Genomic DNA, 27,057 nt, shown 5'->3' on the forward strand with positions numbered 1-27,057 from the left:
TTGCCTTGAATTGCATCAAGAGACCACTGACAACCTTTTTAAAGAGCAGTCTATGAACACAAATGCACTAGGCTATAAAATATATTCCAGGTACCTGGCAAGGTAGATGTTAGAAGTGTGCTTGTTTTCAGCCAACATGAAGGTTCACGTAGCATCCCTGAGGTCAGCTCTAAGTTAGGTCACGTCGTTTTTGCCACATGGACCTTTAGATTCTGATTCATCCTGAAGCGAATGAATGCTCCTACTATTATGTACTTTACTGACAGAAGTTCCATTTTCCAAGTTCTCAACCTTGCTCAATTTCATCTTTCTTGATGGCTGGAGCCTGGCAGGATGTTGAGGCTGGTTTCTCTGGTTGGAGCCTCACTTCATGTTATGTCAGATCTATATACCGAAAATATTGTGAAACAACGTGGAAAAGGGGAAAACATCCATCTTATCTGTCATGTTGAAACATTAGAATGTACGCTTTGATATTTGGACCTAAATGCTTCAGGTATAATAAGTATAACCACTGTTTCTTCTTTTGAGTTTTTCTCAGTGTTACAATTACTCAAAAAACAAGTTGCAGCTTTTATGTGATTTCAGTGATTTCTGGATATTCCTGAGATTTTAATTTCTTTGTAGCTTCACTTTTTCCAAAACTAGGATTTAAGGTGGCTTAGCCTTTGTTCCGATTCCTTTTCCATGCACTTTTCTAAGCCAACTTGACTTTATTTCACTGAGTGCAAATGGTTGTCTGCTGTTTCCGGGGTCCCCGTGTCGCTCCTCATTTCCCCACTGTCTCCTCTGGTGCTGCAGGCTGTTTCAGGCTCTCCAGGAAACATCTCTCCCAGACGTCTCTTAACTCTAGTAAAAGTTGCCTCATGTCCCCCTCACTCTTTATTTTCTCCCCCTTTCCATTTCCCCTTGTATAAAAACAGTTTCCCTGTTCTTGGAAGTTAATGATCTGAGTTTCTTAAAGTATTTGGAAGTGGAACGAAGAAAACTACCATAGTGGCTTAATTATGCTATTCATTTATAGTCTTCTCAAAAAAGAAATTAAATCAGTGAGGGGCTGGCCTGGTGGCACAGTGGTTAAATTTGCACATTCCACCTCCATGGCCTGGGGTTTACCAGTTCAGATCTTGGGTGCAGACCTACATACCACTTGTCAAGCCATGCTGTGGCAGGCGTCCCACATATAAAGTAGATGAAGATGGGCACAGATGTTAGCTCAGGGCCAGTCTTCCTCAGCAAAACGAGGAGGATTGGCAGCAGATGTTAGCTCAGGGCTAATCTTCCTCAAGAAAAGAAGAGAAACAAAGAAAATTAAATCAGTGGGTGTCTCTTCCTCCTTCTTTAAAAATTAAGCAATCTGTGTCAGCCTAGCAGTGCCGATTCAAGTTTATTTTGAACGGCAAGCGAATGTGGTGGGGAACTCTGGGTTATAATTGTGAATAACTGCTTGCTACATGGAAAATGAATGCAGACAACTTGTGGCTTCAGAATGGAAACAGCAATAAGTTCTGGAATGTTACAGAACTCTGCCCATAGTATAAATTTGAGGTCATCTCCATTATTATTTTTAAAAAACTGTGTTACCTTTCACTAGAGCGGTAGAAGGATCAGGATGCCAGTGGACAAATCATATGCAGGCGTCTTCATCCTCCCTCCACTCTTGTTTCATAATCTTGGAGAAGATTCTTAAACTGTGAGCCTTGGCTACTTGGCGTGTACAATGGAACCTTGAACTGGCGGAGACAGGGATGGTTTGCTTACCTCATCTGTCACTTCTTCCACACACGTTCAACTGTCTTCTTCCTCCATATCCCAGACACCTGGAAGACCCCAAAATGTTGATTGCACGGGCTCTCATTTTCCTTTCTCCCTACCCTCTTCTCCATTCTCAAAGGTAATATTAAGGGTAGAGATGGATTCTTATAGAGTAAAGATAAGAATAGATAATGATATTGCAATGTTCAATTACCAGAAAATGTGGGACTGCTACCATCGCTGTGGCTGGTAATCCTCTTAGGCAGACTTTGCATACATCAAAGAGGGACTTAATATTTAATTATCCTCGAGGTGCCCAAAGTAGTGGCCCCACAAATCAATGTGTTGCTGGGAAACCAGCCAGCTCTTGCAAAATTAAACACAGAGTCTGTGGAGCCTGCTACCTCACTGCTTCTCAGAGAGACAGCAATTTCTAGTTTTCTAATGATTAGTTAACAGAATTAAAAATTCAGAGGCCCTCATTTTTTCAACAGCTTGAGAGGCCTTCTTTTCCATGCCAGAAATGTGCCCCAGCATGGAAGGGGGAGTGGAGGGAGGGAGAGGACAGAGAGTCGAGGGGGAGGGGAGGAGTGTATTGTGTTAATTCCCTTGGTACAATTTATCTGAGTTTTTCAGATTTTGTAATTTTCTAGTTAACTGGTGCATGAAAAATATGGGTCAAAATACTGATGTTTTCTTAAAAAATTCCATACCCCATCACCTCAGGGTTTTTATCTGTTTTTATGTAAAAAAAGAATGTGTGGCTTAGAGGTTTGCTTTTTTAAAATTTCAGTCTGTCTGGATTTGTGGTTGTAAGTGATCACCAGGAAGAATTAGTTTAAGACAACTTCTAATCTCATTACAAATTCACATATTTTGCCTGTTTTGAAACATCAAGGACTTATTAACCCTTCTGATCAGAGGCCACTTTGGCTTCATTTTCCAAAACATTAACAAAATATGCACTTTTTTTTTTTTTAAAGATTGGCACCTGAGCTAACAACCGTTGCCAGTCTTTTTTGTTTTTTCTTCTTTTTCTCCCCAAATCCCCACAGTACATAGTTGTGTATTTCAGTTGTGGGTCCTAATTGTGGCGGGTGGGATGCCGCCTCAGCGTGGCCTGATGAGCGGTGCCATGTCCTCTCCCAGGATCTGAACCAGCGAAACCCTGGGCCACTGAAATGGAGTGTGCGAACGTAACCATTCGGCCATGGGGCCAGCCTCAAATATGCACTCCTTTGTCAGACAGAGCTCAGATAAAGAACAGCAGAAAAAGTTCAGTATGCAAAGCTATATTTGGATTCTTACAAAGAATTTACTGTTACCTTAAATGTCTTCAAAGCTAAGACTCACTGCCATAAGTGATTTGCTTAATCAAATATAGGATAATATTTGATGTTGAAAATATATTTGCATACATGCTTATAATATATCCCTAATAGCCATGAAATCACAGATTCCTAGAACTAGAGGAGACTTTCAAAAGCATCCCAGTTCAGTAGTCACATTTTATAGAAAGAGATATGGATGTCTAGAAAGAGGAAGTTACTTTCTTAGATTTTAGCTTAAATGTCACTATTTCCAAAATGACTGCATCTAACTTAGCCACCTAGTCACAATCTATTTTATCACCATTTTCATTCTCTTCTCATCACTTCCCACTATCTGCTAATTTCTTCTTACCTGTCCTTCTATCTATCTGTCTGTCTATTATATGATGTCCTTCTTCTTCCGCTAGAATATAAATTCCATGAGAACAGGGGTCTTACAGACACTCAGTAAACATTTCTTGAATAGGTGATTATTAAATCTTTAAAAACTGTCCAAGGTCAGCTTTAAAATGCAGGGCCAGGACTCCTGACTTTCAGTCTGATGTTCTTGCCATGAATGATGAAGAATTAGACCACGCTGCTTCCCTCTTACATGCAAACACAACGATTTGCTTGGAATAATGGAAAGGCTGCCTTACAGAGTGGCCGGGTGCTTATGATTGGATATTGTTTTCTACTAAATTGCCATACTTTGCTGACAGTAATTTTCTGGACCAGCCAGTTGCTTCTCATGTGGAAGCAAACAAGTCATAAGCATCTTTGTCCAGAGAGGAACAAGAGATCTGAAATGTCAGAACAGAGTGCAATGTGCCTTTTTTCTGAGATGATTAATGTTGAGAGAGCATCCATATTACTGGTTCTGCAAATATTTGGAGACCTTGAGGTCTCTCTTCATGAATAATGGGTTGTTTCTTTTAAAGATTTGCCCTCTCATCTCTGGCGTCATTGGGAGAACAGGGGACTGTGGAATGCATATTGAGTGCACATTACTCTGTATTTTAGATGAGGTCACATGGCCTATTTAAGGTTACACAACTTGTGAATCATAGAACTGGAGTTCAAACGCAGTTCTGTCTGATTCCAAAGCCTGTGTTCTTCGCTCCGTACCTCACTTCTTCCCATCTGCTGGTCTTTTCCTCTTTCTTCTCTGACTTTACATGGATTGAACGTGAGTAGACTTGAGAAATCAGGGTTTGATTCAGAGAACAGAAAGCATTGCTTCATCTCTTAGCATTTTTCACTGTCTCAATACATAGCATTGTATATGTTAACTGCTGCTCAATGAAAATATTCTGAAAAACGCCATGCGTAATAACTTTTGTTCAAACAGAACATTCAGTGAAATATTCATTGAAGATTCTTCAAGCGTAGATTATGAACCATTCACCATGCTACACTCTGGGGATAGAAAAAGAGACAAAGCAATTAGTAGTCAAGTGTTTGGGCTCCTCGCCACACAGACCTACATTCACATCCCAGTTTCACCACTCACTAGCTCTGCAACCTTGGAAAAGTTACTAAACCTCTCAAAACCTCGGTTTCCTCATCTATAGATAGAAATAATATATAGATGTTGTGAGGGCTAAATAGGATGATACATGTAAAGCTCTCACTCCAGTCCAGGTGAATGGACCCTGTTCATGTGTAGACTCCAGTCTGGTGGAGAACATAGATATGTAAACAAGAAAGTAAATGCCCTAAATGCCTAGGCACTGTGGTAGAAGTCTGCACAGTGCATAAGGATTGAGGGAGGGCATGTAGTCGTTCTTCTGGAGGCAGTGAGGAAAGACTGCTCTGAGGAGGTGATTCTTGAACTGAATTCAGCACAGCTGGGTGTATGGTGTGAAGGCGAGAGATGGAACTCGAAAGAAGCAGGCCAGACTGTGAAGAGCCCCCAGTTTACTGTTGGGTTTAACCTTGCTCTTGCTAAGGCACACGGAAGAGAGATGCCAAGAAGTGATGTGATCACACCTGTGTTTTAGGAGAAGCCTTGTGACCTGTGCATGAACAGTGAACTAGAGGGGTACCAGTTAGGGGACAAAAGCAATGGTCAAGTTGCCTGAACTTGGCCCTGAACTTGAGAGCATCTGTGAAGATAAAAGAAGGTAGAAAAGTAAGCTGAAGGAGTTGATACCAGTGGACTTGGTGACTGCTTTGGAAGTGGGGAATGGAAACAAGTTTGGTGCCCCTCTGATTTTTGCTTAAGTTACTAGGGCGGAAGCGGTGCTCCTTAACTTGCGAGGAGATACAGGAGGACAAGCCAGTTTTGTGGAGAAAGACACTAGGTTCAGAGCTGTCAGTCATATGTTTTAATGCTGAACAACACTTTTTTGGAGGGGTGTGGTGACATAGGGAGGCTCTGTCCCCTTCACACAGGCAGACCTTCTTCGTAGCTTTCTGTGTTTCTTAGTTCACTGCAGCCACTTCCTAGCAAGTGCACTTGAGTGTAGTAAATGTCACTGGATGGCGACTGCTTTCCCTCCATCCCGGGGCACCCTCCTCCCGCTGTCAGTGCACGCCCAGACCGGCTTTGTTAGTAGTGGGATAATCATATCCAAGTGCCGTTTGCTTAGAGGCATGATAGCCTCAGCCGTCACGCTCCTAATGTTTTGTGTAACAGTGTTGTCTCTTCCTTCCTTTTGTGGATTAGAGAGAAAAATTGAAGAAAAAGGGGCACGGAAGATGGCAGGAAAAATACAAGTGTTTGAACGTAGGAGATTGGTGGGAATATGAGGTAGCTGGGCATAACTTCTCTTATATTTTTTTAATTTTGAAATAATTTCAGATTTACCAGAAAAATTGCATAAATTATACAAAGAATTCTATGTACTCTCATGCAGATTCATCAGATAGTAACATCTCAGATAACAACAACTAACATTGATACAATACCATTATCTAATTTACAGATGATTCAGATTTTGTCACTTGTCCCACTAGTGTCTTTTTTCTGGTCCACATCTAATCCAGATCACATGTGCACTTAGTTGTCTTGTCTCTTTAGTGTCCTTTAATCTAGAACAGTTCCCTCATTCTTTTTTTTTCCTTTCATGACCTTGACATTTTTTAAAAAGCACTGGCCAATTATTTTGTAAAATGTCACTGAATTTGACTTTGATTTTTGTTCATATATTCAAGTTTTGCATTTTTGGTAAGAATACCACAGAAGTGATGTTATGTGTCCTTCTCAGTGCATTGTATCAGGAGATATGTGTTGTTGATTTGTGCTGTTACTAGTAGTGTAAACTTTGATCACTTCATTGAGGTGGTGTCAACCATATTTCTTCTCCCTCGAATTGTCATTTTCCCCTTTGTAATTAATAAATATCTGTGGGGAGGTACTTAGAGATTGTGCAAACATTCTGTTTCTCATCATACTTTCACCTGCTCATTTTAGCATGCATTGATGATTATTGCCTGAGATAGTTACCACTGTGTTGTTTGCCAGATGATTTTTTTTCTGTCATTTGTTCTCTTGTTTTATATGCATTTATTCATTTATTTATTTACATCACTACAAGGTCGGGATTCTCATTTTGTTCTATGGTTGTAATCCATTACTACCATCTTTATTTTTTGCTTAAATTAGCCCAGATTTGGCCATTGGGAGTTCCCTTCAAGTTTTCTCCTGTATCCTTTTGACATGTGCCCATCATTGTTTGAACCACAAGATGTTCGAGACTTCTGTTGCACTTTCCCTGCCCAGCTCTGTATTCAGTCATTGACTTTAAGGAGCCTTGATTCTTTTAATAAAGAATGGTATTTAGAAACCAAGACTTGTGTGCTAGATGTACTCATTGCTACTGTCATGTTATAGCTTCTAGATTCTGTAAGTGGACAGAACACATGTGTGTCTACGTCTATTTCTATATCTATATTCACTTTAAAAACCATAAGTTCATGTTGACACCTCCAATTCTAATCCAGTTCCACACAGTTTATTCTAGTCTTCTTATTTGTAGACTCCTTTCTCTGCCAGTGAGAGACTTGACTCTCCTTATCCACAATATATTTATTTGCTTAATCCTAGAGTACACATAAAATAGTTTTGGAAATTCCAACTCACTTACTAGCTAGAATATTTGTGTAGAATATTTGTTTAGCCTTGGAGTAATAGTACTGAAAAATATTCTTTTTCCAGGTTACTTGTCTCTCACTTTCTCTCTCTCACACACCCCCCCCCCCACACACACACACGTACCACCTTCAGTGTGATTATCTTATTCACTTATAGTACAGTTAGATTCATTTTATTTCTCTTTGTATGGTCTGCCCCATTTTTGTTTATTTCAGTTTTGTATCTACTTTTTGAATATGTGAAACATTTACATGGAATGTGAGAGATCATTTGGTGTTTTTTCTTTTATCTTATGATATTTTGAAGTTTGGACATTCTTGGCCTATAATTGTGCTGAATGTATGGATTTTATGTAGTTTTAATTCTTCTTTTTAATTGTTCTTTTTATTTTGGAGGATGCATAGATATCCTATATATAGAATGTGTAGGAAGCCTCATAATGCAGTAGCCGCCATTTTCTTCTGCTATGCAGATGTCTCTTTGGATAACTTCTAACTAGAATAAAAAAATAGAGTCAAAATAAAAACTCTGAACATTACAGCAGAAATCAGTTTTTGCTTAAGCTGAGAAGATGCTATGTGTACTGTTAGTTTTTGTGTTTTTTAGAGCCTTCCAATGTCCTATGGCCTGAGCATTAGAGTTTGGTCTAATAACCCTCTGCCATAGGTATTCTTATCATCCCATTCAACACATGAGGAAATAGTCTCAGAGTAGTAAAGAAATCTCTATAGTATCTCAGTGCTAAAATGTGCCAGTGATGTATGATAATGAACTGCCAATACTAGTAGCCACCATAGCAGCTCAGTGTTAACTCAGTGTTAGATACCTATAAAGGTGTGTGTATCTGTATGTGTATTATATTGTATTATGTAATGTTATATTATTCTCAAAGTAACCTGATAGGTTAGGTGTTATTACCTTATTTTTACATATGAAAACGCTGAGGCTCGGAGAGGTATTTTTAAATGGTCACAGAGCTATTAAGTGGCTTACACTAAATGATACACTGCAGTGAAAAGATCTCCAGCTCTGTGAATTGTTCTATTAATACTTCATCAATTTTAACTAAAAAACAAAGTTTGGCCTTAAAAAATTAGCTTCCATAGCAGTTCTTTAAAGCAAACATACATATATCCATAGGAGCTCATATGGCATGATTGGTTGTTTATCCTAGAGAAAAAATTTGTAAGACAAAATCTTTCCTCCCCTTATTTTAACACAAAGTATTTTCCCCTTTCATATGCCTCATTTAAAAATGTTTCATAAAATATTATATTTAGCCATATGAAAATATGTGTTATGTGTTGAAGTTACAATAGCACTTATGGGAAGTGATTATGGGATGTTTTATTGTATAATTTCTGTGTTTAGAGATATAATAAAAATAAGTAGAATGCTGTAAAACATGGCTCAGAATTGCAGTTGCTAGCCTTTTCTGTATGTTTCTATGTGTTTATTTTATGCACCCACACGTACAGCTTCCAAACATCTGGAAACCCCTTGGGAACATAAATTATTGTTCTTTCATTGGGTTCCCCTCATCCTAAGGGTGTGTTTGCTATGCCCTAGGAGAGACTTTTTATGGCAGTTGAGAACCATTTATTCTTGAGCAGTTCACAAATAGGCACTCATTTTCCAAATATGCCTCAGGAGAGAAGCAGAGACTAAGTTTGTGCTCATCACCAGACCTAGAGGCAAAGGCAGGAAAGACTCAGTCTCTCACTTTTGTTCCTTATGAGGTCACCCTTCCTGTGGTGGGTATTCTCCCCTTCGCGTGGGCTAAGGAAGCTTGTGTGAGCCTTCGGGCTGTCTCCACAACACTTTTGGCCTTTATTACAAGCAATGCAAGATCAAGTACTGATAAAATTCTCTGAATAACTGCATTTATTCTTTAGTTCTCTGCCATACAAATGGGAAAATCTGCCAGAAAAATAGCTACCCTACTTTTAATATTTAAACTTTAGTACTATTTGCACAATTTTATATTTTCTATGTAATAAATACTCAGAAATGTGCGTGATCATAATTTATGTTCTGTTTTATATTTTCTTGTCTAATAATAATACATTACTATAATTAATAGTAATAATACTGTTTATTGAGTACTTACTGGGTGCCAGGTACTGGTCTAAATACTGCGTAGATCGGTGGGGTAGTGTCACAGCTTATGACTATGTCCAACAGCTAGCCCGACAGTTTATGACTTTTTGGTCTTCTAAGCGTTTGGCTTCCCTTCACCTGAGATCTTGGTTAGATCCAGTGGACATAACAGGCAGCATTGGCCACCTGAAACCTTATAAAAGGAGTAGCTTTAACAGACAGAGGTCTCATGTTCCTAGAAGTCAGCTCTGTTGCCTTTTTGTGTTTCTATAGATCTATTGAAGTGTGGAGTTTGGGTTTTTTGTTTTGTATTTTGAAGCTCTGCGTACAGAGGCAGTTCCGTCTCACTTTATTGTGTGCATGAAAGGAATTGCACAGTTACTTTGCGACTTTAAATCAGGTCATCATGGGAGTCCCTTAGAGCCCGTCTAACAGCTCATCAGCTTACATGGAAGATGGGAATATAGTGATTAATATTACTACTATCAATTCTAATTCTTTACATGTTGGTAATTATTTTCTATTCATAAGGTACTTTTATATGCATTAATGTCTATTTCATATTCACAAATATCTGAAGGTAAAATAAGCTGCTGTCAATGCCTGTAGGAAAATGCAGATTTCAGGAGATATGCCTCAACTTAAGATATTTGTATCGATTTAAGATACTTTCAGCAGCCACAGAGAAAGTTAAGAGTAAAGCTCTTCTCATCTGAGAATAGGTGATTCAGTCTGCTTTTGCAAGGACAGGGACTCTGTGGCTGATAAAGAGACTGTAGCTACTTGACAAATTGCCTTACAGCAAGAGCTATAAAGTCACCTAATTCAATGAGGAGAGAAACATCTCTTTCAAAAGGGAGAGAGACAAAAGGGAGAGAGATATTCTTATGTTTGAGTCACATTTGAATTTTGCCCTTTAAATCCTATGATGTTTAGTTAGTGGTGTCAGTATGGGGTTGTCGCTAACTATATGGTGCCTGGAAAATACTGGGCATTTTCACCCCCTGCTCACTGGGGAAGAGACAGAGGGGTTAAAAGAGGTATGTTACTTTCTTTTTCACTGGGGAAAAGGACAGAATAAAGCAAAGTGTAGGAAACATATGGCAGTTTCTCTCAAATTTGTTTTCACTGATCTGTTGAAGGCAGTGCTTAAGAGTCATTTCAAGTCCTATATTTACTGCACAAATAAATGAGATTTTAAAAAGAGATACAAGTTATCCCATAATTTGGTTATCCTAAAACAGCTGTATTTCTTTGTTTTCTTTTTCTGTCCTGTCTGGTCTGTAGACATAATTCTTATTAGAAGAAATCATAGCACACATCTAGCTTTCTGCTTTTTTATATATAGCATATTATGTAGACAATAATATAAATAATATCTATCACTTATTGTGTGTCTACCATGTACCAGTCTTTGCTAGCTATTTTTTTCACATTCTCTTATTTAATATTCACAGCCATCGTATGACTATGTGTTATCTTTATCCTACAGACGAGGAAATTAAGCCTCAAAACTGTCCGGTAATGTCTCCAAAATACACATTTTTCTGTGTTACTTTGACTTTATCAGCACTCTTTTGAAAGCTGCACATTTAGTCAAATTGCTCTTGATCGTTTATTTTACAGTCTCGTCAGTAAGGCGTGCTGGAGCAGTCGATAGCCACCGAAAGTTAACTTTTCCTCCATGTTGAAATATGTTCTACAGTCATTTCATATTGTCGCTGTTTGGGCACATACGTCAGTTCTTTGTACTTCTCATACTTTATGAAATATACTTGAATGCTTCAAGTAAATATTTTAATGTGGACTGCACTACTTCCTAGAAAACAGAGAATCGGATTCTTTCCTAGTTCCATATTCATGCTCGGCCAGGTGCCTTGTTTTCAGGTATTTGAGGGAATGTAAATTCCCGCGATATTAATGCTATCACACACTCTCACAACTTCTCTAAACCTATGGACCCATTTGCTATAACTTTTATCATCTCAGAGCAATACTTCCCTCCCTAATTTTTTTTTCAGATAATTTGTCAGCTTTATGACGTAGTGATTTTCTTCAACTTAAGGTTGTTTAATTTTTTTAACCATGAATGAACACCTTTACTAGTTGTGATAGGAAAATGTACCGGGCCCAAACCATCTTTTAGAAAGTAGATAACATCCTTGTTTTTGTTACAGTATCTATGCAAGAAATGTACGTTGATCGTTTGCTGTGCTCCATGTTCTGTGCTGACCAGTAGGATTTAGTTATAGCTGACTATTTCAACACTGAAAATTTGGAGACATTTTTATTAAAATTAAGAACAAAACAAGAGTGCCCAGTATCATTATTATTTTTTAGCATCCTAGTCAATGTAGTTGACTTGTCTTGTAAGACAAGAAATAGAAAGAGAAGCTGTAACTTTTTAAAAAGCCAAAATTACCATTTTTTGTAGATTTTGTCATTCCAATTTGTAGAAAACCCAAGAAAAATACTGAAAATGACCAGAATGAATAAGCAGAATTTATTATAAGGGCTAAAATAAATGATAAAAGAATACATAAAATAATATATGTGAAAATAACTCTCATAAGTCACTGTTATGGGGAGTAGTAAATTTGAGTCTAGTTATGAAGACTTATCTTTTTTAGCTTAGTATGTCATCATTTTCTTAAATTTTAAAGTAAATACTACTCTTCAAAGGAAGAAGTATTAACTCTTTCATCATCTAAAATGATGTTTGGGAACCTGCATTTATGGTACTCTTTTCTAAAGAGCAGAGTTTGGCAGTAAGTCAGGCTAGTTTTGGACTCTTTCTCAGTAGGATGTGTTTTAAACATCTCAAAAAACTGTTGCGAGACAATTCTCCATGGCTCCCTCACGTTTCAAGCAAGTCTTATGAGCTGGGGCACTTGCCTAGCTCTAGCCCAATGTTTTCTCTTATGTTTTTTTTTTTCTAAAAGCTTTATCATTTTATGTTTTACATTTAAATATTATCCACTGTGAGTAATTTTTGTGTAAAGTATGAGGTTTAGGTTGAGGTTTCCTTCTTTCTTTCTTTTTGCCTATGGATATCCGATTCCTCCAGCACTGTTTGTTGAAAACGCTATCTGTCCTCTGTTGAAATGCTTTTGCCCTTGATGAGAAATCAGTTGGGCATATTCATTTCTGAGTTCTCTGTCCTATACCATTAATTTTTGTGTCTATCCTTCTACCAGTACCACACTACCTTTCTTACTGTAATTAAATAATAAGCCTTAATATCGAGCAGTTATTTCTCCCACTGTATTCTTCTTTGTCAAGATTGTTTTAGATATTCTCGGGCATATGTCTTTCCATATACATTTTATAAAAGCTTGTCTAAATCTACAAAAATCCTCGCTTGGATTTTAGTAGGCATTGCATTAAACCTGTAGATCAGTTTGGGGAGAATTGACATCTTTACTATGTAGAGTCTTCCTGTCCATGAACATGGTGTATCTCTTCATTTATTTAGATCTTCTTTGATTTTTGTCATGAGCATTTTAGGATTTTTATGGTATAGATTCTGTGCATGTAAAAATTTCATTTTCTTTGAGGCAATTATAAATGGTATTATGTTTTTATTGTCAGTTTTCACAGGTTCATTATTAATATATAGAAATGTGATTGATTTTTGTGTGTTGATTTTGTATCCTGTGACTGCTCATTTATTTACTAGTTCTAGGTTTATGGTTTTGGGGTTTTTTAAAAATAGTTTTCTTGAAATTTTCTGTGTAGATAACCAGGTTATCTGCAAATGCTATTTTATTTTTTTTTCTTTTCAATCTGTATGCTTTTCATTTCTTTTTCTTGTCTTAGTGCAGTGGCTAGAACTTCCAGTATGATGCTGAATAAGAGTGGTAGGAGTGGACATCCTTGCTTTGGAGTATAATATGGAAACATCACTTCCATTTGGGTCTCTTTACCTTCCCACTTTAAATATCATTTAATTGAGTATCAGTTGGTGTTTTAATCTTTGTTCTAATCATCAAATATAATTTAGAAAACTCACATGAAAAAGGACAGTCCGTTGTATTTACTCATATTTCTGCTCTTCCCATTCTTTGTTCTTCCTTTTGATGCTCCTTAGTTCCTTCTTTTATCATTTCCTTTCTGTTTGAAGAATTTCCTTTTTAGCCAGTCTTTAAGATGACAGCTGTTAGTGACAGATTCTTTTAGTTTTCCTTATCTGAGAATGTTTTTGTTTCCTCCTTTTTCCTAAAGGATAGTTTTGCTGTATATAGAATTTTCAGCAGGCATTTCTTTTAACATTTGAAAAATATTGTGCCATTTCTTTCTGGCCTCCATAGTCTCAGATGAGAAATCCAGTTATTCAGATTATTATTCTCCCTGTAGGTAATGTGTTGATCTCTGGCTGCTTTCAAGATTTTTTTCTTTTTCTTTAGTTTTCAGAGTTTAATTATGATGTGTCTTGGCATGGATTTCTTTGGGTTTACCCTGTTTGGGGTTAGTTCAGCTTCTTGAATCTGTCAGTTTGTATCTTCCATCAAATTTGGGAAGTTTTTAGATATTACTTCTTAAAATATTCTTTCAGCACGACCCTCTTTCTCCTTTCCTTCTGGAACTCTAATGAAAATGACCTTACCTGGGCTATCTTCTGTTTCTAGGTCAGGAGTCAGGAAACCCTGGGTCTGAGTGTCCTTTGGTTGCATGAGAGGACACAAGACACCCCGCTACTGTGCTGTTCCTCCAGTCCTGGGGTACCAAACTAGTGTGCTCTCTTTTTACTACTTTTAAGAGTTCTCCTTTGCTTATCTCTTTCATTATTTCCATAGTTTATAGTTGTGCTTAGCAGAGAGAAGTAGGAAAAAATGGATCAGTCATTTTGTCCGGGCTGGAAGTCCCTTGCATATGTTTATCTTTCTCTATACAAAAATTCATTTGCGTTTTGGTTACCAGATATTACTTTAAAGCCTTATATGACATAATGAACAAGATAAGCTTAGATTATCTTGGTAAATTTACATGAATTTAGATATTTTAATATGTGGACACAAATCCTAGATTAGCACTTGTATATCAAAGTATATAATGATCAAAGTGTATTCTTTATCATGTATTAAAAATACATGTACTCAAGTCCATTTTTAGGCCCTTTTTCTTCTCTCATATAAGGTAAAGCTTTTGTGGTTACAGTGGTAGAGAATTTAAAACTGTTTTCTTAAGAGCTGACTTAATTTTGAAATCCCTTATAATATGAGACAGTGTGCAAGTGTGCATACACGAAATGGATAATTGTATAAGTTACTATATTTTTGACATTTGTATTTTAAACATGGGTGTCAATGCTCTGAAAAGTAAATTGCTAATAATCGAAATGATTGGTGAGCATTCAGGAGAAAATTGTTTCCTGACAAAGACACACTCTTAAAAAGTCTGTGTACATGTGAAAAAGCTGTTATACAAAGAAATTTATGACCAAACACATTTTAAAAATGGAAACTATTATTTGCACACTAATATAAACAGAAACATATAAAGGTTTAATTTATAGTTTCTTTCCTCTTTCCTTCCCTATGATACAATTCATGTCCTAACAATTTATAAGCTGTTACAGTTTCTGAAAAGAAAGAAATCTAAATGATATTGAAAACATGAATCACTTTTTCCTAATCTCTTCCTTTTCATGGTATGCATCAACTAACTTGTATAGATTCTGCATTTCATGTAAAGGAATCTTTACGTGTTAATTATACTGCAGTTAATTATAGAAACTGGAATATTGACACAGCTAGGAACATTAGAGAATATCGTTTGCTTGTTTTTAAATATTTTTTTAAACACAAAACCTTTCCTACTAATAGACTCTGTAAAAACTCAGATTATAACTCAGAAGGAAAAGAGCAGTCATTCACTAACACTTTTCCCCTCTGTAGACCTCCGGGCACCTCCTCAGAACTTCTGAGACGTTTTTTGGAGGCCATTTTCAGATAAGGATAAAATGAAAATTAGAAATGCACTTAGGATAATTTAAACTAAAAATTGGGCTAATGTTGAGTATGGTGAACTAGTATAACTTCACATAAAAGAATTCGGCATTTAACATGTATTAAATACCAATAAGCCAGTTCCATGGAAATCTACTTATTTGAATTTCTTTTGGTAAGGGACATTAAGAATCTTCCTGTGATTTGTTCCAAACAATTTTTAACATAAATGTTTGAAATTAGGTAAGGCACAGAGCTTTTGAAGGTATTTGGGGGGGGCAGGTAATGGGGGGGATGTTGTTGAATCTTTCCTCAATACATTGTAAAAATTTTCAAGAGTGATTAATCAAAATAATCACATTTGAATTCTTCTGTAAACCTTTGCCACCACTCTGAAGCATGTATTTCCACTTCCAGGTGGACATAGCTGACATTGAGAATGAAGAGAACCGCTACTCTCTCTTCATCGAACTCCTGGAATCAAGTCACCAAGAGGTTGAATTTCAGCACTTGGTTTTGCTCTTGCAAGCTTGGCCACCTATGAAATGTGAATATGTGTAAGTATTAACATAAAATTAGATTTCTTTTGTCTGGAATTTAGTTTTCAAGATTCAGTACATTCAAAAGAGCCAATAAAAGAAATATAGAAAATCAATATTAGCCTGTAGAGGAAATTAAAATTGTGCTTTTGAAATATTGCAGTTTCTTTTCATTTCTCCTTGCCCCTAAATCCAAATATTTGATTCAAAAATATCAAACAATGCTCGATAGTAACATCTGATATATGATGTCAACAAAATAATTTTGGTTCCACTGTTTTCACCAGGAAATTTTTTGACTCTCTCTTAACACAGCTTACGATGCTAACTTGAAAATCCGTATGGAATAAATTGATAATTCCCATTTGTTGAGAACACACAATGTTATGTGCAATTTGCCTATATTATCAATCCACACAAACCTACAGGGGAAGGTGATATTATCTAATTTTATAGGTGAGGGAGTTGAAGCTCAGAAGTTCACTTGAGGCAACACATACATAGCTATTGAATGGAGGAGGCAGAGTTCTAACCAACTACTGGCTACTTTCACAGCCATGTTGCTTCCTCCACGGCATGCTGAGCTTTCAGCTGCCACTCATAGCTGCATAGAGTGATCATGCAGTCCTTGTGCTATCAGCCAAGGATTCCTTTGGAAGAACGTTCCAGATTTCCTCTGAGTACATATGCTGTCTGTCATGAACTGCTGCTCCTCGTCGGCAAAAAATAGGGGCACCAGTGCCTCTGTTCCCAATGTCTGCTTGCTCCAGGATTCGTCTTGTTCTTCCCACACTCCGTGAGCACTTATGCATCGTGGGCCAGTGCACATCTCTGCACCTCAGAAGTGAAAGAAGTGTGTTTTCCTGAAAATAAATTATTCTCTGAGCAGTTTAAGACTGCCAAAGAACATGTGGAAAATCCTCTTTACCTTAGCCCTAGGATGAGACTGTTGGGCAGTTCTGAAGCAAGGCAAGGAGAGTGGTGCTTTTGTTTTGTGTTTTAACCAAGGGTTTTCAGAAAGGAAAAAACGTTTCTTAGATCTCTGTCATTTGTGGCAGAGATGGTATGCTGACATGTAACTTTTAAGAATAGGTTCTTACCTTCACTGTTTGAAGCTCTACAGTACAGGTTCTCACATCAGAAAACCTTCAGTTTTACCTGTGACAGTGCATTGAAACAGCGTTTCCATATGGTTCCCAACTCTCTTGGCAGAGCTGCCTCAGCACCTAGGAGGGCTTGTTAAAAACAGAGTCCCACGCTTGACTCACCGAATCCAATTCTCTGCACTGTGGCCTGGGAATCAGTTTCAAAACAAACTTGTAGGTGATGATAATGTGAAGTAGATGTGGGACCCACTCATTAGATTGTCATAATGCTTTCTTTTTTTAAGAACTTATTAGAGTTGAACTGTAGATTTCTTCATACCCTCAAAATGGAGCTCTTAGTCTAAAGAGGATTTTTCTAATTCAAAAGATGACACCTAGTAGATTAGTTAACTATACTTTTACAGTTTCTTTTACTTTTAGAACACTGACCATTTCAGATCACTCACCCACAAGAGACAAAATCAGTTTCACTTAAAACATTTATTACATTTAAAACATTTAATGCATTTATAGACCAAAAATGTCTTAATTTTTAAAGGTATATTCTTATCTTTGTAGTCACATATGAAATGAAATTTGTAAATTGCTAACCTGTGTTTTACAAACCTCCTTTGTGAAATCGTTAGAATCAGAACAAAGCATTACCAGTCTACTTAACCCCTCTTACCAGCCCTGTCTCCTCTACCTGAGGGATAAACTAGAGGATAAGCCAAATAGTCTGTTTCTGCTTCTTTCCTGGCTCAGATTGGTGTATACCTAACAGGAGAATGTATTGTGGGATCCTTAAAAACAGGTTCTTAAAAGTACTTTTGAGTATCTTTTTTCTTCAGACAATCTAACGTATGACTTCAGCACTTGCAAAATAACAAAAAAAACCCCAAATGGGGGTGGGGAGGGAAAGGCAAGAAAGAGGAAAGGATAGTGTGACAATGATTGAATGTTGCATAAAGTTAAAAACTAAGAAGTTTCCTTGATCCACGTGACTGCTAATTTCCTAATACCAACATTGGTTTTTTAGTTTTAACCCTTGTAGGAGAATGCATGGAAAGTATAATAGATGTGTACTTATGGAAGATTCATAATTTTCATCCAGTGTGTCACAACTGGCTAGTGAAAAACACATTTCAATAAGTGTTGTCAAAGCCACATTACCCGAGGGGGCACGTTGTGCCGGCAGACCAGGTTCTCTACTGCAATGAGGCAGCCTGTTAGAGAGAAACGCAGGAGAGCTGAATTCAGACTTGGGAAGCGGAAAGCAGACGCTGAGTCCTGAGCGTAAGAAGACTCCTCAGTCAACCAGACGCTCCCACAGCTTTGTTTGTTCCATGAAGTAAGCAGACTTCTTTGTCCTCGCAGGTTGTTAGTTTGAGCTGAGACACAAAGGCTTTGCAAAAGGCTAGTATTGTGAGTCCCCTTGTCACTGCTGCACTTGACATTTTTCTCAGGGAACGAGGAATGAAATTCTTTTCAAGGGAAAGACGTTCCTTAGGGATTTAGTGTCTGGAATCTAGAGTTGTGCTAATGAGACAACAGACTCTTAATAAATAGTAAAATTATTTAAAAATATTATAAGTAAAATCAGTACCCTGTTCTTGGAACCATGGAGTGAATGTACCTTTAACTTGTTTCTTGCAGTGTAAATTGTGATGTTTTTATGAAACATGGGGTAGTGACATCCAGAGAAGGGAAACAAAATGCAAACTTTTGCATGCTTTTACGTTTTGGAAATAAGAAACTCTATGAAGTTGGGGCCGGTCCCCTGGCCGAGTGGTTAAGTTCACACACTCCGCTTTGGAGGCCCCAGAGTTTCACCAGTTCGGATCCTAGGCACGGGCATGGCACCGCTCATCAGGCCATGTTGAGGCGGCATCCCACATGCCACAACTAGAAGGACCCACAACTAAAAAATATACAACTATGTACTGGGGGCATGTGGGGAGAAAAAAAGCAGAGGGGGAAAAAAAAGATTGGCAACAGTTGTTAGCTCAGGTGCTAATCTTTAAAAAAAAAAAAAAAGTATTTGAAATGCAATGTGTGATCACCATATGCTTGTGTGTTCTTTCTCAGTCTGTGCTCCAAGCTGATCTCTGCTGTGCCCTGCCCTTATTGTCATTTAGTGCTGCCTGACCCCAGAATCATAGTCAGAGTCATATCCATAATTACATGGTGAACAAAAGCCCGTTATTTAGATAGTAAATAGTAAGATGTGCCTGCTATTAAGAGGGATACTTCACAATTACAAACATCATTCATTAAATAAAGCAGCCTCGGAAGAGAAACATTGAATTGCCTTGAGTGGCTTCCCCAGAATCATATAAGTAGGCTGAGAGTGTTTAAGTAACTTCCCTGGGTCACCCAAGTAGTAAATCAAGGAGCCAGAATGTGAGCCCGAGTTCTCTGACTTCAAAGCAGCCTGTGCTCATCAGCATCCGCCCACTGCCTCCATGCCACCGGCCTCTTATCAATACCACGGGAATCTCCCTTTTCTCCATAAGATGTTATCTTTTCTACAAGATAGACTTGAAGGAACATATCATCTAGATTATGATTGCAATTTTCCCAAAGCATTTTTTGTTCAAAAAGAGGGGTTTCTTTTCTATTTTAAAATTTCTAATCACAATTGTTATAACTTTAATCATTTCCAGTGCCTTGCATTTTTCTCTCTTAGAACTAGCACAACCAGTAATCCGTGGGTGAGACTAGCTACAGTGATGCTAACCAGATGTACAGTGGAGAACAAGGAAGGACTGGGGAATGAAGTTTTGAAAATCTGTCGCTCTTTGTATAATACCAAGCAAATGCTCCCCGCAGAGGTGAGTGGATATGTCAAGTGGCTTTCCTGGGGAGTACCCCTTTCCTTATCCAGACTCTTTATTATAAGCAGTATCAGTGACTGTACTTGAGGAACATTTAGCTTAAGTTATCAGTAGGTAAAGACCCATAATTTGTAACAGATCAAATGAAGAAAAGCAATGCTGAAAGGATGCTTTGAGGTAGTTTCCTCTTGTGGGAGCTCTGAAGCAGGATTCCTCTTACATGTCCCAGAGTGTAATCCAGTTTTCAGTTCCTTTCGGGTGCCCTTTTATGTCTAGCTCAAGCTTATGTTCCAGGGGTCAGGGTAGCTCATGTGTTGTCTCTGTCTGAACCAGGCCACTTGGTAACGTAGTAGTAGCTTTAGCTCTCCTCTTGGCAGGTAACCAGCCACTCTGATCTCTACGTACTCTCTGACATCATTGTAATAAGATTGCATAACCACAATAGCTGTTCTCTGTAAACATGGTAAAAACTCAGCCACCTCCATTTTGACCTTTGTTCTCTTTGATCCCATAATTTGACCATCACAGGAGTATTTCTGTAGTATATATGTATAAATTTGTACATTCTAAAATAAGCACATGTTAATTACAGCCCCCTGCCCTGGATCCAACCTCAGCAGTATATTGTTTGACCAATTTGCATGTCTTAAATATAAGCATTTGGATAATGGCACTAAATTGATTAATTGGTTTTCAAGTTTTTACCACATAGGAGATAAACTTGAAATAAAATTGTAAATATGATTCTTTGAATCCTCATTGTAATCACTCAAGGAAAATATTCTTATTATGAATGCACATTTAATGAATTGTTTTCTAAATGAGGGACTGGCTAAGTGTTTTTTGATTGAATTTTAAAATATTTTATCCATTTAAAGAAGTCTTCCAAACACCATAATGACAAAATTCTTCTATAAAATATTTAAAGTACCAACAACAAAAATAACTTCCCCTTACCCCAGTCATATGTGATTTGCTTGTATCAGCTGCTTATTTACCTGTGATTTGCTCTGCTCTACTGGGAGCCCCTGGAGGGTGGGGATGATAGCTGTATCAGCTGTTTCACCCATGGCCAGATTCAACATACTGCACAGAGTGGAGACTCAACAGAGTTTATGACCCCCATCAGGTAGCATGTAAATAACGTGGGCTTCATCTTTGCTTTAGCATAAGCTGAGAGCAAGCCTTGTTAGATGAGGACCAAATGCCAGAAGTGTCCTCCTATCAGTTCTATTCTATTGCGTCTAGGTTAGGAAAACATTATTTAGGATCTCTTGGTACTATATAGCAAGCTGGTGGCAATGGCAATAACTGACATTTATTAGCACTCTTGGGCTTTCACTTCCATTGTCTCATTTAACCTTCACCCCACCACCGCCTTCACCACCACTTTCAACTAAGGAGGTTCCTTGATCTCCATTGGATAGCTGATGAAGTAGAGGCTTTAGGGGCAAGGATCTTGCTCCACGTCTTTCAGGCTCAGATCATGGTGGATCAGGCCCTCAAACCAAGTCTCTATGCTCAAAGGCTTGAAAAATAAATACTTCCAAATGAACCACTCTTACTACACTTGAGGTGTATGCGTATTGAATAACTGTCTTATGTAGTTGTATAAGTTTTACTGTCAATTTTTCCCTTTTTTTATGGTATTTCCTTAAAAAATGGCATATAGAATCTGGGGTCTAGATTATCAATGTCTTAGATTTGAGAGTGTTAGGGTCTCTATCATTGCCTAGAAAAGTTTATTTGTTTTTTAAAATATCCTTGTTGCTTTGGGTTTACCATAGTCAGTTCTAAGGCAAGGAATGTAAGTTGGCTGAGGACGTGGCCGCTGCATCTTGGACCCTGACATCATACCATTAGCTACATAATCACGGGTTGAACAGTTCCGTATATTATCCTTTAGCCACCTAGGCATGGGTGATAGATGTACCTGAGTGTCCATAGCAGTGGTAAGTCCTGTCAACATTACATTTAAAGTTTAGGGGAACCTTCCAGGACATAGAAGGAAAAGAATATTCTTCTTTTTAGTGACTAGTATATAATAAGTTATACTTTCTGTTTCCTATGGGGAAAAAAAATGAGTTGGCGGTTACATGAGAAGTTAAATAGCTGTAATGACTCATCTCCCTCATATGCTTCTACAGCCAGGTTGAGTACTTTGACAAATAAAGTAAGTTTGTTTACAGTGGTCTTGTTTGATCTCAGAATCATCTGGCCAGTGATTCTAGGTATTTTAAGGACATCAGAATAGGTGGTGCCTTAAGCATGCAGCTGTTAGAGTGCTCCCTATACCACACCGCAGAAAGGGACTTACCTGCCTCTCTTCCTTATTAAGACCGGGGCACCTGGAGGCAGGGGACATCAGACATCATACGTAGTACAGAAGGAGCCCTAGTGATGCATGAAATTGTACTGTTCTGTCCCAGACTGGGCCACAGCATGGTCTGTGACCAGGAGAAAAGCGCCAGACTCATTGGACCTCTGTGTTCTGGTCTCCGAAACAAGGGGTTAGATTGGATGGTCCCCGAGAGGGTGCTGGCTCTGTCTATTCCACAAGGGCTTCAGGCCTGAGAGGAGAATGAGCTGAGGCTGTCTGTTTACTACTTCATCCATAGCGTGTAATTCACTACCTTTCATAGGTCCGCAATTCTCCTGGGGTGAGGAGAAAGGTACTGGGTTGAACCCCATTTTAAAGTAAGTTCCAGTTTGATGAGAAGATAATTATCATCAAATGAGTTCTGTCGCCATGGTGATCCTTCTTCATTTTTGTTATGTTGCCTCAGTTTCTGTCTTTTAATTGGGTCCATTTATAGATTTTTCCTTAGGATGCCATGACTAAAGCAGCTTTTCAGATGGTGTGTACTATTTTTATTGATTGCTAAATGTGTGCAAATGTAAATTAAAATTGTTACAAAGGAAGGAACATCATTATTACAAAATGGAAATATCTTAAGTTTATTTTACCATATATACCACACAGTCTAATTTCAGAGCTCCATGATACTTAGTATCGCTGTAGCAGTAAAAGTATCCCTGACTCCCTTTTTTTATTCCAGTACCTTCGGGTGCCCTATGCCATGGTTTGTGAAGAGCGTTTGCCTCATTGTCTATGACAGGGTACCTAAAGGGACTTACTGTCTCCTTCATCCTCATTTCCCACTGCCCCTAAGTTCCCATATTTAGAGATTTTTTTTTTCCTTTGTAACTCTTTAGAAAGCCTTTTTGTAATTGCCTGCTCTTCCTCGTGGTACTTGTTGCTCATGGCCGCGATGGTTTTTCTGATGGAAAATATTACCAGAAAGGTAAAATCACTGTTCCTCACAGGCCATGTGTCTCACAGTCTTGAAAGCTATGAATCCTTCTTCTCAGCTTGTATCCATGGCAATATATGAAGCAGTCTCAGGAGTGGGGGATATGTAGAATAAGAAATTGGCATAAAACAGGTTCTTGGCATTTACAGATATAAAATTCTAAGTTCCAGCTATTTGTGACTGACCTTGATGGTCCATGATTTCGCTGAGGCACAGCATGAACCAGAGTCACAGATGCTATGGGGCGGGTGTGGGTGTTGGACACCCAGCTAATGAATGAGCCCCACTAAGCCCCAGCTTCTGAATCTCATTGTCATTGTTCTCTCTCATGGTTGAGGCACTATTGATAATGTTGAGAGCTTGAGTTTGAGAATCAGATGACACCCATTCCTGTACACTTTGTGCCCCATGCTCCCGCGGCAGGCCCTGCAAGATCTTTGGGTGCAAGATACCCCAGGACCTGCAGGAGGGTTGTGTGAGGACAGAAGGACCATTGGTGGACTAGTCCTGCTTCTCTGACAACCATCAGTACAGGCCATGCCGCAGGGCATCACCATTAATCGCAGTCCACAGAGAGGACAAACACCTGCCTGGCTCTGGGCCCAGGCCCACCTGCTCCTCTTCATTCAGGGCCTCTCATTGTTATTCACTGTCCTGATGGCCAGGCAGGTTTGTGCTGTGAAGGTGTATGTTTTGAGGTGTTTTCTGGTTCTCTTTGCTACTGCAACCTGTCTCACAGCTCCCAAATCCCTTTATAAATCTAGTAAACTGTCCTCTTGCAACACGGGGAAAAATACCTGACAAGCAGAGTATAGTATTTAAATACAGAGTATTTAGCCAATAACTGTTAGCTAAGAGAGAAAAAGTACTCAGTGGCTCACATGAAATGAATTCCTCCATTCTTGAATCTCCTTGCCTGGCCATGGTTCGTCTATCCACTATGCCTGTTCGGAGGGGTATACAGGTTATTTCAGAAATTTTTATCAAGGCTGAGGTCAGCCAAGGGATAGGCTTGATCTAAATATCATAAAATTTCTGAGAAATACCTGTTTAAAAATTACCGATAACTTATTGAATAAACAAATATGCGTGTTAAGAGAGGGAATTATATACAAATATTTGTAGGTATAGTATGTAGCAAGCAAGTTTGGAATATAGAACAGGAAAAATGTTTTTGCACTCCAGTGAGGCAGATACACAAATGAATAATTACAGTAATGCAAGATGACAGTGTAGGAAATGTTTGTGAAGTATAGTTGGAATCTGAGAGTGCCAAACCTGGGAAATCAGAGGTGCCTTCACAGGAGATGGGGTTTTCCTGTGCCTTTTTAAGCTGAGACTTAAAAAACAAATTGAGGCTAATCAGACAGAGAAACAGCAGAGGTTACATTGTATGCAAAGACCCAGAGGTCTCAGAGAGCCCAGAATTCTGCAGCCAGAGCCAGTAGTTATGTGTTAAATTAAAGTAAAATTGAATAAAATTAGAAATGCATCACCTCAGTTGTACTCGCCACATGTCAAATGTACACTTTCCACCTGTGGCTCGTGGCTGCCATGTTGGGCAGCACAGATTCAGCACTTTGTGTCGTGGCCGGAAGGGCTCCTGGGCAGCGCTGTCTGATGAGTGTGCAGGTGCGGGAGCGAGCTGTACCGTTCCAGGAGGAGGGCAAAGGAAACTAGTTGGAATGTGGCAGCTGGGCCAGATTGTCATGCACGGGAGTTTATATTTCATCCTCCCAAATATTTTCTGTAGGTTTTGGCATCCCAGATTAAAAATCTGCATTTCTTTTTGGCCCAGATCCTGTGTGCTGTGTGTGCTTTAAGGCACACTGCCCTTTTCTGAATTAGAATCCATAATGTTTGAAGGACATGTTTTGCAAAACTGTTACCCTGCTGACGTTGACCGTTTTCACACAAGTTGGTGTAGCTTGACCGTCCATCTGAAATTTGGAGGCTTTGCTGATTTCCAGCAGAGACTTGCTGTGTGAAAGCTAAAAAACTACAGTGAGTGGAATCCCAGAGAGACCTTTGTCCTGAGCTGTAATAGGAGCTCCTTTGTGTCGTCCTTATTTTATTGTTGCTTTATAGTGATGTAATGGAGTTATGAAACATCCTCAATTTGAGCTGTCCCTTTCCAATAGGCTACTGTTGGAGTAGCACAAGAGAAGGATGAGCCACGGAGGCAGAGTCTCAGTTCTTTCAAAAACCACCCTTGTGTACAATGAGGGTGCACTCCTTGTCTGCTCCTTGGTCCACGTGTTCTCTTCTTTATGTTACAGCTCAAGTCAGGACACCGAGGGAGCACATAACTCAGCAGGGATAGCGTGCTAATTTATTTTCTACTCTTTTATACTTTTGTGGTGAAGGATTATCATTGGTTATCTTGTATAAAAGCCTGCTGTCTTGATGATAGGCTCGGGCAGATGATAAGGGCTAAGAATAAAATTCAAATACATCTGTGGAGATCCAGATACATTTTCGTTTTTCTGGACCACAGATAGTTTTCCTGAGATTCAGTATCTTAAGTATATCAGGCATTCAGTTCACCTGGACATTAGAATTATAATCAGGTTTTTAAATATTTAAATTGCTGATTTCCTTTGTTGCCATGGATGATAACTAGATATTGTTGATAATATTAACAATTGATAATAGGGTATTTTGTTTGTTAAGCATCTAGCTTATGCTGAGCATTGTACATTATTCATTAACACTATTGTGACCAAAAAAATCACTGCAAAGTTGATATAATTACTTCCATTTTACTTATGAGAAACTAGGGCTCTGAGAGTTTAGGAAAATAAATTACAGTCTTATATCCATCCAATGGGATACTGCATAGCCATTAAAAGCGGTGTCATAGATGAAAATCTGATAGCGTGGAAAGATGTTTACAGTACACCATGAAGTGAGTGAAGCAGGTACCAAAAACCAAATCTCTGTGGTCCCATGTGTGCTTTATACACACACACTCGTGAAAAAGATGTGGAAAGAGACAGCCAGACTAGCTGAGGGATGCGAAGTGCTCCCTTGCTCTGTCACTCATGTCATTGCACTTGTGGTTGCAGTGTGTGAAGGAGCTGTGCTCGCTGCTGCTTGACCAGTCCCTCCTGCTGCCGGCCCTGAAGCTCCTCCTCGAGAGCGCAGATGAGGATCTTCACGCTGCGGCGCTGGAGCAGATCGCTGCTGTCGCTGAGGTATGCCCACTGGGCTCTGGTCTTGTTTACGTTTCCGAGAAATGAACTAGGATTGTCATTCTCAAAAATAATAGCCGTGGTTTGTTTAAGACTATTTATCTACAGTATTCTCTGACCACAACGCTATTACTGTTTTGTTTAGGAAGTAGATACTCATTTATCTTACAAAGATTTACTGAACTCTTCCTGTGAACCAGACTCTGTGTTTAGGTGCTGAGAATACAAATCCAAATAACAAGCAGTTTCTCTAGAGAAGCAGTTTATTAGTCTCTTTAAGAAGATGTCAAAGCAGCCTAGGACCAGTGGACTAGTCCCTGCCACTTGAAATTTGGGTTGAAGGAACTCCTAGTGTCGGGCAGGTTTTCTGTGCCTGGATGTATGTGCTTGCTTATCTGCTAATTAAAGGTGAGAAAGTGGCTGCAAGAAGTGTTTACTGGCACCATCTGAAATCTCAAGATCTTATTTCCTCTGGCAACCTCAGTCGCCATTGAAGCAGTGTCTTGGCTTGAGGAGTGATGTTCTAAAGTCATTCCAGCCCTTCAGGCTGGTTGTCCGGTTATGATTAAGGAAGAAACTTTCACTTCCCTTTTTAAATTTTATGCTTTAGGATTAGATAGCTCAAGGTTGTGTTTTAATGAATTCGAGTTGTATGATCCTTACTGAAACGCTTCTATAGGGACATCATTCTTTCATTTGAAGTATTTGTGTGTGTGAGTGTGTACATAATTTTACATTTTGTGTGTGTGTGTATATGTCTGTGTGTGTATGTGTGTATATCTTTCTTTTTTGAGGAAGATTGGCCCTGAGCTAACATCTGTTGCCAATCTTCCTCTTTTTTTTTTCTCCCCAAAGCCCCAGTACATGGTTGTATAT

General features: G+C 38.6%; 1 protein-coding gene across 1 annotated transcript in view; it reads left to right on the forward strand.

Annotated features, from left to right (window-relative positions):
* The window catches only part of NBAS (NBAS subunit of NRZ tethering complex), a 331,876-nt gene that overhangs the window by 295,660 nt on the left and 9,159 nt on the right, over positions 1–27,057 (forward strand). The window contains exons 49-51 of the mRNA XM_014731302.3: positions 15,630–15,769; positions 19,526–19,670; positions 26,056–26,184. Coding sequence (XP_014586788.2) covers positions 15,630–15,769; positions 19,526–19,670; positions 26,056–26,184 — 414 coding nt within the window. The remainder of the gene's footprint in view (positions 1–15,629; positions 15,770–19,525; positions 19,671–26,055; positions 26,185–27,057) is intronic.

Source organism: Equus caballus, chromosome 15 (assembly GCF_041296265.1).
Source record: "Equus caballus isolate H_3958 breed thoroughbred chromosome 15, TB-T2T, whole genome shotgun sequence".
NCBI classification, from domain to species: domain Eukaryota; kingdom Metazoa; phylum Chordata; class Mammalia; order Perissodactyla; family Equidae; genus Equus; species Equus caballus.